The 15,260-nt window shown below is 38.1% G+C and overlaps 1 protein-coding gene across 2 annotated transcripts in view; it reads right to left on the reverse strand.

Annotated features, from left to right (window-relative positions):
- Positions 1 to 5,831: 5,831 nt before the first annotated feature.
- CENPE (centromere protein E) overlaps positions 5,832 to 15,260 on the reverse strand; it is a 35,153-nt gene continuing 25,724 nt past the window's right edge. For both annotated transcript variants that reach the window (XM_082051619.1, XM_082051618.1), the window contains 12 exons: positions 15,015 to 15,215; positions 14,786 to 14,932; positions 13,670 to 13,882; positions 12,648 to 12,857; positions 11,919 to 12,128; positions 10,848 to 11,069; positions 10,024 to 10,227; positions 9,369 to 9,481; positions 8,747 to 8,844; positions 8,348 to 8,510; positions 7,681 to 7,943; positions 5,832 to 6,813 (listed from right to left, as the gene is read on the reverse strand). In XM_082051619.1, the coding sequence (XP_081907745.1) occupies positions 6,716 to 6,813; positions 7,681 to 7,943; positions 8,348 to 8,510; positions 8,747 to 8,844; positions 9,369 to 9,481; positions 10,024 to 10,227; positions 10,848 to 11,069; positions 11,919 to 12,128; positions 12,648 to 12,857; positions 13,670 to 13,882; positions 14,786 to 14,932; positions 15,015 to 15,215 (2,142 nt within the window). In that variant the 3' untranslated portion in view covers positions 5,832 to 6,715. The remainder of the gene's footprint in view (positions 6,814 to 7,680; positions 7,944 to 8,347; positions 8,511 to 8,746; positions 8,845 to 9,368; positions 9,482 to 10,023; positions 10,228 to 10,847; positions 11,070 to 11,918; positions 12,129 to 12,647; positions 12,858 to 13,669; positions 13,883 to 14,785; positions 14,933 to 15,014; positions 15,216 to 15,260) is intronic.

The following is a 15,260-nucleotide window of genomic DNA, read 5'->3' on the forward strand; positions in this document are numbered from 1 at the left end:
AGTGATGGACCAGCCTTGCGCTGCCTTTTCCTTGGCTGTGGGAAGGGCCATGGGGGAGCTGCACACAATCCTCTTACTCAGACTGCAGCTGGATAAGGATTTCTAGATGATTCTTCTCTAGGTGCATGCAGAAGAATTGCTTCAAAGCAGGCAGGAGAATTTAAAAAAATATATTTGTGGTGTCCCCACCGAGTTATTTCTACTTCTTAAAGAAGAATCAAGTGTGTCCACCTTGTGTGTTAAGTACACGACAGGACACAAGAGCTGCTTTTTCAAACTCATTTTGCAAGCTACACTGCATGCACATGAAAGCAAATTGAAATGCAACATGCTGCTACTTTGCTTCTAGTTGCATTACTCAGAATTGAGATGTCTACACATTTAAGAGAAAAAAAGGACTGTTTTTTGTTCAGATTAAATTTTCCATAAGGACTCTGGATCGGGGAAGTCTCTTTCCCCCTCCCCCACAAGAGAAGAGTTTGACCTGGAATCTGAAAAGTCAAAAAAAATCCTCTTTGTATTATCACTGGGGTGGAAGGAAAAGCAGCAGAATTACCCAGTTCTATTAAAAACAGGCCAGTGAATTCAGAGGTCACAAGACCATTATTAAGCAGCATTATTCTTTAATCCCACAAGTCTGCTGGAAAAGCCCATGATATTAGAACACATTTCAGAGTTGTAGCTGTTAACACACCCAGAAAAGTATTGCTAATAAGGCAATTTTGGGGTTTTTTTTGGTCCACCAGCTTCTCAGACAACCACTGAAGAAATCCACATCTGTGCTTTTAGTGCAATGTAAAAAGCAGACAGTATCTCCTTTTCTTGCAGGAGCGCTTTCACCAAAAAAACCCATTTCTGAGTAGCATCTGTACATTACAGTCACCAGTGATCTTAGAAATGTTAACTAATAAAGTTCAACATGCAATATGTATAATGAGTTTTCTCTCTGATTCTTAATTATATTTTCAGAATACACAGTGCAAGTTTCCTGTGTTAATGCAGTGGGGAGATTCTCTTTTCAAGGTAAGCCTTCTACATTTACTACAGAAGGACTTTAGCCTTCATACTAAAATCTGAAATGATCCTGCCAACCTGAGCTTTTAACATTTGCATTTATGTCAGTGAACATTGGTGGAGCTGTTTTCGATAACTTTGGATTTCTGCCTCAACTTGATCCTGCTTGGCTGCCAGGGTCACTTTATTAAAATACTGGATACTCAAAACCCCATAAACAAACTGCACAAGATCAGAATGCTCCAACCATGATTAAAGGTAAAAGTTAAACCCATAGTAAGCCTGAGGAAGCCAACATCCACAGTACTGTCCCATTTTAAAAGCAATTTTAAGGAAGCGTAACTTCCAAAAATAAGAAGCCTGATTTTAACTATACATGTTCCATTTTTTTTGAGATCAAAAAATTTCTATTAATGCTTCAGCTAAAATTGAAAAGCTTCAGCAATCATTTTAAAAACATGGCAATTGTTACAGAAACATGCACAAAATATTGTACATTTTTCCCTGTGTTGTCTGATTACTGGTCATACTCAGTAGTGTTTATTCTTTAATTCCTTCCCCCACATATATATGCATTTAAAATATCTACATATGAAATTGCACACAGCTTCATTCACAAACTTGATAAATGGAGTTGTGTGTATTTTTTTAAGGTAACCATATTCATAGGCAATCAGCCCGTGTCATTCATGGCAATTTTAACAGTATGTTAGCAAAACATACTTCCAAACACTTTGACAGAACCAGCGCCTCTAACACAACTGCTGTAGGGCCAACCACCGCTGTGCCATCCCTGGGACAGAAGTTGAAAGAGCAAAGTAACATAACTACACTTCCAGATGAGCTGTAATACTATATGATATAATCTGTGCATTATTTTACCTTATTTTACTTAAGTATCTTCCAGCAATCTTAAGACAACTAGCTTTGCTCACCTCTGTCAAGGCTGAGTCCTTACTATGGAATAGGCATAATTCACGATACACTTCGCCTGTACCTTCACTCCAAACTGCATGTAAAGATTGAGCTGTGCTCCCTTCTCAAATACCCAAACTTTTCATCCAAAGGAAACCTGGATAAGTGGAAAAGGAAGAGTCAGAGCATTCCCCAGTAATCCCCTCAGTGCATACAATCAGGCTCCCAGGACACCAAGACCCTTTGTCACAGCATGTGCTGCATATGGATGAAAGGACATCTAGTGCAGAGCATGGCTATGTCCCAAAGCATAGTTTTTCACAATTTAGTCATATGCAACTAGTGACACACAGTCTAATAGATGTCTACAGCTACCTATTGGGAGACTGTATAACAGATGGAACCAGACTTCTCAAAGGCCCACAGGGGAAGGATGGAAGGCAACAGAAAAGTTAGAACATGGAAAGATCTGACAGAATATAAAGTGTGTTTGCATTTTGGTGGGCATTTTTTCTTGTTTGAGGTTTTGTTTGTTTTAGAAATATCATTATTATTTTAAAACCATGCAGGCAGTTTAACTGGAATAGGTACCTACAGATGTTGTTGAGGAAATTTCTTCACTGAAGATGCTCAGAACTTGACTCAACACAGCCCCGTGCAACCTGTACTAACCAGAGCCACTCTGAGAGGTGGGCAGGACTAAAAGGCCTCCAGAGGCCTCATCCAATGCACATGATGCTATGAAATACTGTAAAGCTCTCTGTAAAGCATCTGAGTGATGTTTAAATTATAGGAGAATTTGATCTGAAATGGATAAAACCCTGTTTCTTTTGAAAACCAACTTATGAGTCCACAAACAGGCTTTATAAGCCTTTGTTAAATGATATAGGCAGTTTTGAAGAGATTTGCGTATAATGATGCAATTAGACTACAGGGTAGTGATTAACATCAGCACTGGAATTACCTCTCCTGGATAAAATTCAAAGACCACAACGATCATATACCAAAAGGTTAGAAATGACTGATAAAGAAAATGATCTCTTTCCTTGTGAACGCACTGACAGAGGGAAAAACATGCACGGTTAAAAAAATGTAACACTTCCTTAAACGCCTTCAGATTGAACCTGAAAAGTCCTGAAGTTCCTCAAGGATTACAAAGGGATTGCTGGTGGTGAACTCCAGCCAGCAGAGACCAATGTTCACTCTAAAAGCTGTGTTAGAGACAAGTGGCTTTGCATATTCAACTGTCGCCCTGTAACAGGAATTCATGAAATCCACTTCCTTCTGTCACATTGAGTTGAAAGCATTTTCAGTTGTAAAATATATCCAGGTCTTATTTTTTATTTCAAGATGGAAAAAAATACGGTGGTGTGGTTTGTTTTGTTTTTGAATATAATATCCCACACTTGTGTCGCTTACGATTAAGAAACATGGCTATGCAAAACCTGCTCCTTGAAGTATGTTCCTGTGATATCAGTGGGAAAGCAACCTTCAGGCCTGAGCATTTGTACAAACAGAACAGGCTTATCTAGTGCACCGAGTATACTTTTTGTATAACTGGATGTTAGTTTGTGTAATCCGAGGAAAACATTCCATGCCTTTCAGAGTGATGTTTGACAACTGGCCTAGTGATCTCAAAAGGTAGTTGAAATGGGTGCCTTTTTGGGAAGCAGAAATCAACTGCTTCTGTGACACAAGAAACTCAAAGTTATTGCACATACCTGGAACAATACTCCATCTGCTAGGCTGATGTTGCAGTATTTTACATGCTAATTCTCTGTCCTTCCACACCACAGAATAAAGCAATGCCAACATCTCAAGAATTGGATATTTTCCATTTTTTCTGGTCTTTTGAAGTTTGTCCTATCCTCGAACTATATTTCAGCCAGTCTACAATAAAACTTTTAGGAGATTAACTAATGCCTGCTATAGGTCATTTACCTGGATATTTCTCCAGTTCTTGCAACTTAGACTCATTGATGTCTGTAGCAATGACTTTGGCTCCTTCTTTAGCGAAAGCCTGAAAAATACAAGTAAGAGAAGCAGTTTATGTTCAGGTATTTCAGATCTTACAAAAAATAAACCCCTCATTTCCTTTTTTGGCTTGAAATAAAGGTTGGTTGAAGGCAGCTGATCTCTCACTTTTCATCTTGGGCATGTCAGGGAGTAATGGACGTCAATTACCACACATTCTGGGGACAACTAAGTAACTATACATGATGTAAGACAGGTTTAAATATTTTCCTTGAAGTAAGGTATCCATAAGCAAAGTCTAAAAACAGTAACCAGACTAAGACAATTAGTATTATTATATTATTGCCCTTATTAGCTGCATGTGCACTAGCAAGCATATTACAAACATGTCAGGCTAGAATTGTCTGTATTGTTGGATTTAAATGAGGTTATGGGATTTGACAGATAAAGGCACACGTCATAAAAAAAGGAATGGTGGTCTATAAACTTTGTGAAAATCCTTTGCATCCAAATCATTGGAATAAAGCAATATTAAAAGAAGCATGACTTCTCTTTTATACTTAACCAGGGATATTCCTTTATTCTTGATGCTTCCCTCAAAATGTGCTTTTTCTGCATTGCTATTGCTGATAAATCAGCAGCTATGCTAACAAAGTAACCTCCGTGTCAAAAGCATTCTGACACCTTGGGCTGTAGCCCCTAATCTTCAGAGTAAGTGTCTCAAGTGCGGCTTAAGAGAATAGTGGCATTAAGTACACCAGCCTTCCATGGCGTGTTGGGTGTTTACAAAGTGAAACCATCAGGAAAGTTACCTGCTCCTTGGACTGAATATTTTAATGCAAGTGCCAAGATCAGTAGTCTTCTGCATTCTTATCCACATACATGAGAAACTAGTCTGGCAAAAATCCTCCTTACGGGAGCTTTTCCTAGATTCTTGATTATCTTACAGAGATACTAGGAGAACTCTACTCGTTTCTCTGTTTGCTGTAGAAGAAGGAAGTAGCAGGGGAAAACACAGTCAAAAGGAATTAAAAGGCAGCCAGAAAGTTAATACGTATGTTGAATTCTGTTTATCATTAAGTAAATAACATTTGTAAAGGATTTCTCACAGTTGCCAATTGTGAACCTTGTTGCAGCAGTGCTGTTAGTATCACATAGACTTGGTTACACCAGCTATTAATGTAAGTAAAGCACCTTGGCTTTACTATAGTGATCTTCACAGTATCCAGCCTTCTAACAGGAAATATTCCCTCTATACTTCTTACCTTCTCCCAGGACAAAGCTGCAAAGATACTGGATTGAAGGTACAGACAGTATAGAAAAGCAGTTGCAGGTTTTCTGAAATCTTGCCCTGGTCCTTGCCTAATGTCACCACTCAGACTTGAACACTTTCAGAAATTCAAACAGCACAAAGCAAGTGTGATACAGTATAGTGACTATATTATTCCCTGAATTTCTCAGGGGGTAGCTCTGGCTTCATCTATAGTTTATTCATTCAAGAACTCATTTGGTGCAGGTGTCAGTGGACAAGCTCACATTAGAGACCTGGCTTGGGTACAGAGGAACAAACATTCTCCAGTTTACTGTAGCTGCTGCTGGTCCAATCCCCTGCACTGCTGCAGACGGCAGGATGAGCTTCCCATCAAGCCGACCTGCACACACAGGAAGTGTCGTAGAATCTTTTAACAAAGCGATGAGCCAACAACAGCCCTTGGGAATCAGATGCCAATGCATTCCAAGAATGAGACATGATTCCGAGTACCTCTGCTGTCAAATCGCACCACAGATTGTCCTGTTTGGCCGCAGTGTGACCTTGACTCTGCCAGAATTTTAAGGGGGAAGCTGCCTCAGCTTTTATTTTTTCACAAGTAAAGACATCAAGTAATCAACATCCTCAGATCGTAGAACAAGTGAAGTGATCAGCAAAGTACTTAGCACAATAAAATTTATTGTCAAAACAAATCTTACACAAAACATACAAAACAAATAAGTCTCACAATGCAGATAAACAGGCCAGTAAAACAGTCTGTCTTGCAGCCCTGATTATCCAGTTTACTTTCCATTCACTAGAACAGCAGAAGTGTCAGGTCCACTGCTTACTATTACCAAAAAATCTAATACTCGACTTCAGACAGGACCTGGAAGCATATTGAAAGATGATGAAAAATACAGAGTTACTCCTGGCACCATAATTGGCTGAGCTGCAGAAATATTGTAAGGAGTTTAAGAGGAACCCTTGATTGTGTGCCCTATCAACAGAAAGTTACTAACTTCAGTTGCAATGTCCAGAGAGGTTAAAATTATGGTGAAAATGCAGTTTCTGTGGAGTTAGAGAACGCATGGTACAAAAACCGTATGCCGAGAAACAAATAGCATCATTCTTTCCAACTCAGCAGCACTCTGGACATACAAATACTGACCAACACAAAGAGAGTTGTTTCAGGAATGACAGAAGAGTTTAAGATGCAGAAATTCCATAGATTAGTTTGTGATCCATTCCTGTTTGGTTTTTTTTTTTTTCCAACACATTAACTTTTTTTTCTTTGCCATCAAAAAAACAAACCCCACCAAAGTAGAACATCATCAGATCAGCAAGCTGTGGGCAACAGGACTACTTTTCCATTTTTGTTCTTGCATTTCAGCTTTTCCAGTTGTGCAAGGTAGCAGCTCCAAAGCAGCAAGGGATCTGCATGCTATTAAATCTCTGCCCACAGTTTGTGGAAGAGGCTGATGGCCTTTGATTTGAAGCGATTATCTTTCAGATATTTCAGTGGTTGTAGCCACTGCAAAGGCAGCTTAGAACAGAGTGCCTTTATTGGGTGGTGCACTCAGGGGCTTTATCTTTCTCTGAACTTCCAAACCAGTGCTTAAGATGTTCTTCTGTGGGCTCTCTTCCTGCAGATCGTGTATCTGTACAGAAGACGAGAGCATTAAAATAACACGTAAGCTTTACCAGTTAGACAAGCAGCAGGAATACCACAATTTAATCTTTACTAGTGTCACCTATCAAATCTGGCCTCCGAGGAGCTTTGTGTTGTGAGGAAGCCTGGACCGTTACCAAGTTGGCCATCACAAGAAATGGCAACAAGTCACATTCTTTTGGAATTCTGCCACTAATACCTTGAAAACTGGTTAACTCTTCAACATGTCTGCTGGGGCCTTCTGCAAGTTATTAGAAGCTGGTGTAATGATGAGGACAGTAGCATTAATATGCCAGCATAGATCCCTAGGAGACTTCCCCAGAGTCACCAGGTCAGATATAAGAAATCCTGAGTAGGGCTGAGGAACTGAAGTTCTCAAAACAGTTATTACTGCAGCTGGAGCCAGGCACACTGGCAGATTCAACATCTAAGACTAAAGTCTACTAGCTTAAAGTGTAGAAAACACTTAAAGAGCATTTAACTTTGAACAGTTTTACCAGAAGTCTGTGTTTAACCAATGTAAAATTAAAAGGCAAAACATTTTAGAGCATCAGCTATCTACTAATGATATTCTGCTAATTCACTACTTAAAGTCAGTCATCAACACTTCCACTGCAGTAAAAGTCTTCAGGGGGTGAAAGACTCTGGAGTATTTACGTTCTGTAGAGCATACATAAGCTTCACAGCTCCATTTGGTCAGACAATCAGCTGACCAACCATTCAGGAGAACTGTGTCATTATGCAAGTTTCAGGTTGGAATGTAGAAAATACAGAGCATTTACCCTCAACTTACAGACCACCCCTTATATTTTGCCTCTCCAAATCCAAAATAGGAGAACACCACTGCATTACATACCTGTTAGTGTAACCAAGCTGGAATTATCAAATAAATTTGTTGGACAGGTCAGTGGCAGAGGCTTTGATATGTCCTGAATCACAGTTTCCTGAGAAATAGGTTCCTTGGAGGTTGAAGGCATTTGCTCTTTAAGGGAATATGACACTGTCTTCCGTGGAGACCTTGGTACTGTCCCTCGAGTGCTTTCTCTTGAGGATTGTTCTTTCCATCTTAGGGCTCTTTCTTTCCATTTTCTAAGTTCCTCTTTCAGCTGAAGCTCATTACTGAAAAAAGAATTAACAAAGAAAAAATTAAAGTAGTTGCTTTAAATAAGGACAAATTGCTGGCAGTTTCTGTATTTGCAGGTGACATACCACAGACATGGCAATGCATCCTGTGTATCTTGCTTTCAGAGGCAGAACTTGTTTTTTTTAAGCTAAATTCCTTCCAACATACAACTTTTAGCATATCTTCTAACATTTAAGAGAACACTTTAAAGTTCAAAAGACATATATACTTAAACAATAATTCACCAACTTTTAAGTAAAGTCTTTGATGTGAAAGAATCTAGAAAATCTGAAATTAATAATAATTACTTCTATAGGTGTCCCAAAAAGAAACACTAATGACATGCCTAGTTAAATAGCAACAAATGATTTGACACGTTACTGATGAGCTTTATAGTTACCTTATCAGAGTGTCATTTTCTTTCTTCAGGTGGGAATTCTCTTTCTGTAGCTTCGCTTGCTCAGATTTCAGAACAAGTATGTGCGTGCTCTGGACGATGCCACTGCCACCACCGCAAGTAACGGGCATTTGGGATTGCTGAGGAGCTGCTTTTTCCAGCACCCCTGGAAAAGAGTTTTATGTGGATGTGTGTGTTATTTGGACAGTGCTTAAAGCCAAGACAATATATTTTTTAGCCTATTCCATCCTATGGTTTTATATGTAAAACCTCACTAGGTTACAAGACCCAACCACCCCATACCCTTTGAGGTAAAAGGCCTGCATCTCAATCTGAACTTTAACAATATAACCTTAAAGCTGATGTTTATGGAAGAGTCTCCTATATTTATCTTGAATTTACCAGTAGCATCTTGCTCTTGCTGTGCTCTTCTAAGTTCTTCTTTTAGCTTTCTTAACTGTTGTTCTTGGTGTTCTACAAGAGCTTTATAATTAGCAAGTCTGTATTGGGCAGGAATAGAAAAAGGAAAAAAAAAACAAAACAGAAAGCCTCAGTTTATTAATTATCACAGTTGCAGGAGAGCTAGTTTGATTTCCAAATGACTTATCAGATACAAACATACTCAAGTTGTACAGGTTAAACTACATAAAACTCGTTGTCAGTTAGATTTTAGGTAAAGTGCACAAAACCAAAAGTTGGGCTAGAATTATTTGCTCTGTATCCCTTCTTCTCCAGTGAACTAGAGAGTGATTTCAGTTACTGCTCTCCCCTCAGCTTCTTTTGTCCTAAGTTATTTCACTTATGGCTGAACACAGGTTGATTGCAAAATTTTGGTGGGTGTATAGGGAAGTTTTGTAATCAACCCGAGAAATATACAGTTTTTGCTTTCTTTGGAGTCCAGCTACAATAAAGACAAAGGACACCTAAGGCTGAATGATAGCTGCTGCTTTTCTGTTTTTTCCGCAGAATAAGAAGCAAAGATCCAAGTAGCTGAGAATTGCAACAAGGTAAAATTTGAACTTACTTTATATCAAAAGAGTTGGATTGTTTCATTCTTTCCATATCATATTTTACCAACTGTGTTTTCAGATTATCGATTTCATCTTTGTACAACTCGGCACCTTTATCTAATTTTGCCTGAAAATAGAAGATATAGTATGAAGAAAGACTTGCTAATTAGCAATGACTTCAAGGGTTGCTTACTTTATATCTTTAGTATGATAGATTTTGCAGGACAAGACTGGGAGCAGAAGTTATTTTGGAGCAAGAGCGCTCACATTACTAACTAGCACTATAGTATTAGTTGATATCCTAACATGCAATCATATTTTAGCAAGTTTTGTTGACTTATTTGCAGATATAAGTCTGGGAATTTTGAACTAATATGCAAATATATTACAGAGAAAAAACAGTTCATGTTTTAGTTTCAAAATTTATATATATTTTTTAGAATGTTTCAGAAATGCATTATGCATAAGTGATAAGTTTAGCTTCTAATATCATAACATGCATTGTAAATTTTGTCTCTGAAGGCTGCATGTGAAAATGCATGCTAAACAGGCAAGTAGAGTGTTTAAGAATGCCATAGAGAACAATAAATGGACTTTAGAGAGCAATGTGTCATCTGCAGCTGTTCTCTCTGAGATCAGAGGAGAATGAGAAGAGTATTTTGCTCATACCTGGAGACTCTGTTTTTCTGATAATGCACTTCTGAGGCACTTCTCCGTCTCATTCAGTTTGGCTTGCAGTTGGGTGAGCTCACTTGTGTCTGTTTTTATTCTTATATGTGCTTGTAACTTGTTTATCCTGTCATCTTTCTCTTTGACGTCTTTTTCTGCTTCACTTATTACAGTTTCCAACTTCCGAATTTTTACTTCCATAGCCTATTGAGATATATCAATGAGTTATGAGTAGTCATGCCAAGAGATACAACAATAACAGCACACTGTTGTATTCTTCATACAAGCAAATGAAAAAATCTGACACTGTAGGCTTTATGGAAACTCTTGGTGCCTACCTCACTATTTTGTGCCACCTTTTAGTATTCTGGAACACTCAATTCTAAGAAAAAAATATACTTTAAACATGGGTAACTGTGACATAAAAAAATAGGACAGAGAGAAAAATCAGTCCTCAGTTCTTAGGATTAAAGACAGAATTATTCTCCAGCTTCCAGTTTGACATAGTGAATACCATATACTGGAAGGAAGCATCAAGACTACCACACTATTAAAATCAATACTTCAACACCACAGGGGAACATGTCCTATGGATTTCTAGACTCACATCTATTTGCGTACAGAAAACAGGCAATTAAATCATATTACAGGCAAGAGCTCAAACTTTGGGAATAAAAAAGCTCCAAAAATCAAGTGCACTCTGGGCCAGTGTCTCTTGTGGCAGAGATTTACTGTTGCCATCAATCTGTGTTTTCTTTTCAGTTGGAAGTACTCTCACTTAGCAAACAGGCAAAGAACTTTTCCTTAGAAACAAATACTGGTACCTTTATATCTTGTTCTGCAGCCTTTAATTTATTATGAAGCCTGTAGTTTTCTTCTTGTAATGCAAGACTGGCAGAGCCCCTAGGGCCCAGCTGTTCTTTAAGAGTGTTTAGTTCCAAAAGCAACTCTTCACTTTTCTCTTTTATCTGTTTCAATTCAATGTCAGCATTTTTACAATAATTGGCAGTTCTGGCATCCAGCTCTGAAGAAAGTTGAAGGAGTATCTGAAAATAGTGTCACAAAAATAAAATTTAAGTAATTTTTGAATCAGCTAGAAATAGGGTAAAGAAACAAAGATTCTTTATTTCATTCTAGTTTCAGTGTTCCATGTGAAGATGCTTGCTATCAGAAATTTCGCTAGAACGCATTCATTGACTACATGCTGGTTTTGGCTGGGATAGAGTTAATTTGCCTTATAGCAGCTACTATGGGGCTGTGTTTCAGATTTGTGCTGAAAACAGTGCTGAGAGCACAGGGATGTTTTTGCTATTGCTGAGCAGGGTTTACACAGAGCCAAGGCCTTTTCTGCTTCTCACAGCACCCACCAGCAAGCGGGCTGGGGGTGCACAAGAAGTTGGAAATATAATAACTTGACTTTAAGTTAGAAAATACGTGAGATTACAGACTACAATAAAGTTTTTATCAAAACTACCTTAGCCATTTTAAAGTTGGCTTGAAGAGAACAGACAATCTTGTGGGCATAAAGCCTGGAGAAAGCGATTGTATCAGGCTGGCAAATTCTGCAAGCAAAGCTTTATAACAGTTTTGAATATATGGCTTCCAGAATTCAGTCTAATAAAACCACTAACAAAGAACATGCTCCCCCACCCCCATTTATCACCTTTAAAGTCTTTTAGAAAGCAAGTTTCCAAGTTCGGATGCATAAGGAAAGAAGTCTTTAAAAGCTTTTACGTATCCCTACATCTTACAGTTGAACATAAATATAGTAAGTGCTGATAACAACAAATAATCTTTAAATAGCCTATTTTGGTGTTTTGTTTTCAGTCAGATTAGAGGCATTTATAGAGTCCTTACAGAAAATACATTGCTGCTTAAAGAAGATTTAACTTTACCTTTGATTTAGGATTCCAGAAGTTAATGACTTGCAGAAGCCTTTCGTTATCTTTGTTTAACTTTTCTTCAAGTTCCTCTGTATCACAGTGAGTACCTGAACAAGCTTCCCAGAACTCTGTTGTTTCTTTTCTAGCACTTTCTTCCTGCTGTAACCCCCCTTCTATGCTGAGAAGTTCGCTTTCCATTTCTGATATGTCTTTGAGAATGCTCTTTAATAAAAAGAGGGAATTCAAGCTTAAATATTGCTTTGTTAACTATATGTCTAAATATACGTTTTGCTCTCTTAGCTATCAATACTTGCAGAAAGTCTGTTTTAGCATCCAATTATCATACAGAAAGAGTTTTGCTATTTTTAATGACACCCTATTGGGAAAACGGGAAGATAATCTACATTCCTGGGGCAGGTGGGAATGGGACAAAATATGCCTGTTGTTACTAAGATTTTCTCTTTCTTTTAAAAGTCAGCTGGGTATCGGGTAGTACCTATATTACAGGGCAAATGAGTAAATAACATTCCAACTATGTTATAAACTAATAATTTCATTTTAAGCCACTTTATAAAACAGAATCTTCATATTATAGAATTGTTAGCACAAAAAACTACAAATTCTACCTCCCCCCCTTAAGTGACGTGTTCACAAATAAAAGCAATGCCCTTAGATTAGCACCACATCACCCCACGCCTTCAAATACTCAAGTCTTTCTGTCTGAACAGTTTCAAATGCTACCTCTGCATCCAAGTGCAACCTCCGCAGCACTTCAGTGATGTTGAACTCCTGAGATGATCTCTCATTCTGGTTCAAATAGGTCTTCTTGAGACTCTGAATCTGAGCTCGTAGCTGACCTTGTTTCTTCTTTTCCTCAAGCAATTCCATTGCATACTTGTTAACAGCAGCATGATATTCTCTTTTCTTGAAGCAAACACGACTGAACAGAAACTGTTGTAGAAGCACAGGATATATCAGTGAATATGCTTTAAAATAGTACCCTGCATCCAGCTAAAATTCTATGTTTTATAATCAATTTACTCTCCTAGTCCACGGGTGTCCAGGACAAGCAAAACACTCACATGTGCTGTGCTGTATAGCAGTGGCATGTAAGACTTCTAGCCGGGTCAGCATTTCTAAAGCATGCTACTAATATCACTGGGCTGATTTAAAGATTTATTTAGTTGTGCTCACTACTTAAATCTTAAACATCTTTAACCATAGAAGTTGAGAGACATGTATGGAAAACCAGAAGATCAAAACCTAAAAACCCTAACAGAAGTTATGAAATAAAGCTCTTCAGAATACTTTTAGCTAAAGGATATTTAGAGAAACTACTGACTCTCAAGATCATGTCCCATATTTTTATATACTGGACATTGAACCTCGGCCTCTCCCCAGCCCAGCCTCCCCCAGCCCATCACAACCTAAAAAACCCTTAACATTTTTTGATAAAGAAACAAAAACCACTTTATGCAGAAGTACAGTAAACCATATGATAACAAGAATTCACTCCCAATTCCCCTTCATTATTTCTTCTGATAACTGGAATCAGTTTCTGCACTGACCTACAAATTGGGGAAGGTATGCAAGGCTAGAAGAGTTTAATTACTTGGCTACTATCAATTTTTCCACAAGATATGCATTCACAAAAATCAAAATTAGAGTATATAGAATCCTAGCTGTTAATATTGAGAGCTTATTAAAAAACCCTACACCAAAGCAATATGAAGCATCCAGATATTCAGCATTTTAAGTTGTACCTTCAGTTTGTTCAATAAACTCTGGAGAAGAGAGTTTTCTTTTTCATTTATAGTATGAAGTCTTTTGACTTGTTTGCTCTTTTCCAACGGGAGCTGAGGCAGTACAGCAGCTATCCGTGCTTTCTGACTGTTCAGTTCATTCTTTAGATTAAGAGAAACTGTAGAGAGACATTCATACCTCTTCTCTATATTTGGGAATTTATCGAGAAGCTCCTAAATGCAAGTGAAACAAATTCATTCAGTCACAATAATAAAAAGAGTGATTAGCTATAAAGAGAAGCTTAAAGCATCAGACCCCAGGAATAAAACCAATACATACTATAGGGGTTACAAGAGAAAAGCTAATAGGGCTAAATCAGGTTTTAGCTTGCCACAGGAATATGACAAAAACACTAAGCCAGGCACAAAAGCCGGGAATGTCTCGGTTTTCTAGAAAATCATATTTCACAAGCTTATTTTCATGATTTAGATTGCTTAGCCACATCAAGACCTGTAGATTGAGCCTGAAATGAAACTGTTGCCTGTTCACAGGTTTGCCAGCTGGGCTGCCCTTGGGATGCGCTCCTTGATCTTTTATTTAAAGAAAGGGATCATGAAGTTGTTCCTTGCACTCTGCAGTTAAAAGGGAGATGTGATGGAGCAGCAAGTAGGCTGAGAAATGCAACAGGCACTCCCAGTGAGCTGCAACTCAAGTATCACATACAAAGCTGCCCAAATCTGCTACACAGATGTACAGACTACAGTACAATGGTACTCTTTAAAGTATTTCATATGTATTCACAAATCCTGGTTTATTTAGGCTTTCAGGAGTTTAGTAGTACTTCTCACATCCATGAGAAAGTAGACTCAGGATAATTAATTAACAAAAGCTGAGGAATTATGGGGGTGTCTGGACAGTAATGAAATCAAGTGAGATGTCTCAGCTGAGAAGTTCAATTTAATGTTCCTGGAAAAGGATGCACGGCCACCGAACAGCAAATCAACTGATACAATGGTTTGCAGCATCCGAGCAAGATCTGCAAACAACGTAATGGATTTTGCACAGAAGCAGGGTTTATACTCCAGAACAAGTATTAAGGTTTTACATACATCCTTAAAATAAGCAGAGAAGCTTACCTTAATTTTCAAGGTCGTTTCCTTCAGGCTGTCATCAACCATTTGTTCTGCATTATCCAGTGCATTCACCTGAATGGACACATCATTCAAGCTTCTCTGCTTCAGTTGCTCTAGAGCACATTCCAGTTTTGCCTTTGTTTCAACATACTAAAATGAAAGCATACATATTTAAGGACCATTCAATAAGAGAAGGGATGAATAACTTAGGTATGCAACTTGAAACACCAACCATCTCAGAATTTTTTTGCAATTCTGTCTTGAGCTGGTCCCGCTCAGATGTGACATCCCGGAGAAGTTTTTGTAGCTCATCTTTTTCTTGATTAATTGATGAGATTTGTTCTTTAAGTTGGAAAGAATGACTAGTACTTTCAGCCAATAACTGGTCTTTTTCACATGATACTGTATTTAGCCTCTCCGTTAACTGTTGGATCTATAATAAGTAGCAGAGAAAAAAACAAGCATTATGATTTGGTCC

Source organism: Streptopelia decaocto, assembly GCF_964273445.1.
Source record: "Streptopelia decaocto genome assembly, chromosome: 4".
NCBI classification, from domain to species: Eukaryota; Metazoa; Chordata; class Aves; order Columbiformes; family Columbidae; genus Streptopelia; species Streptopelia decaocto.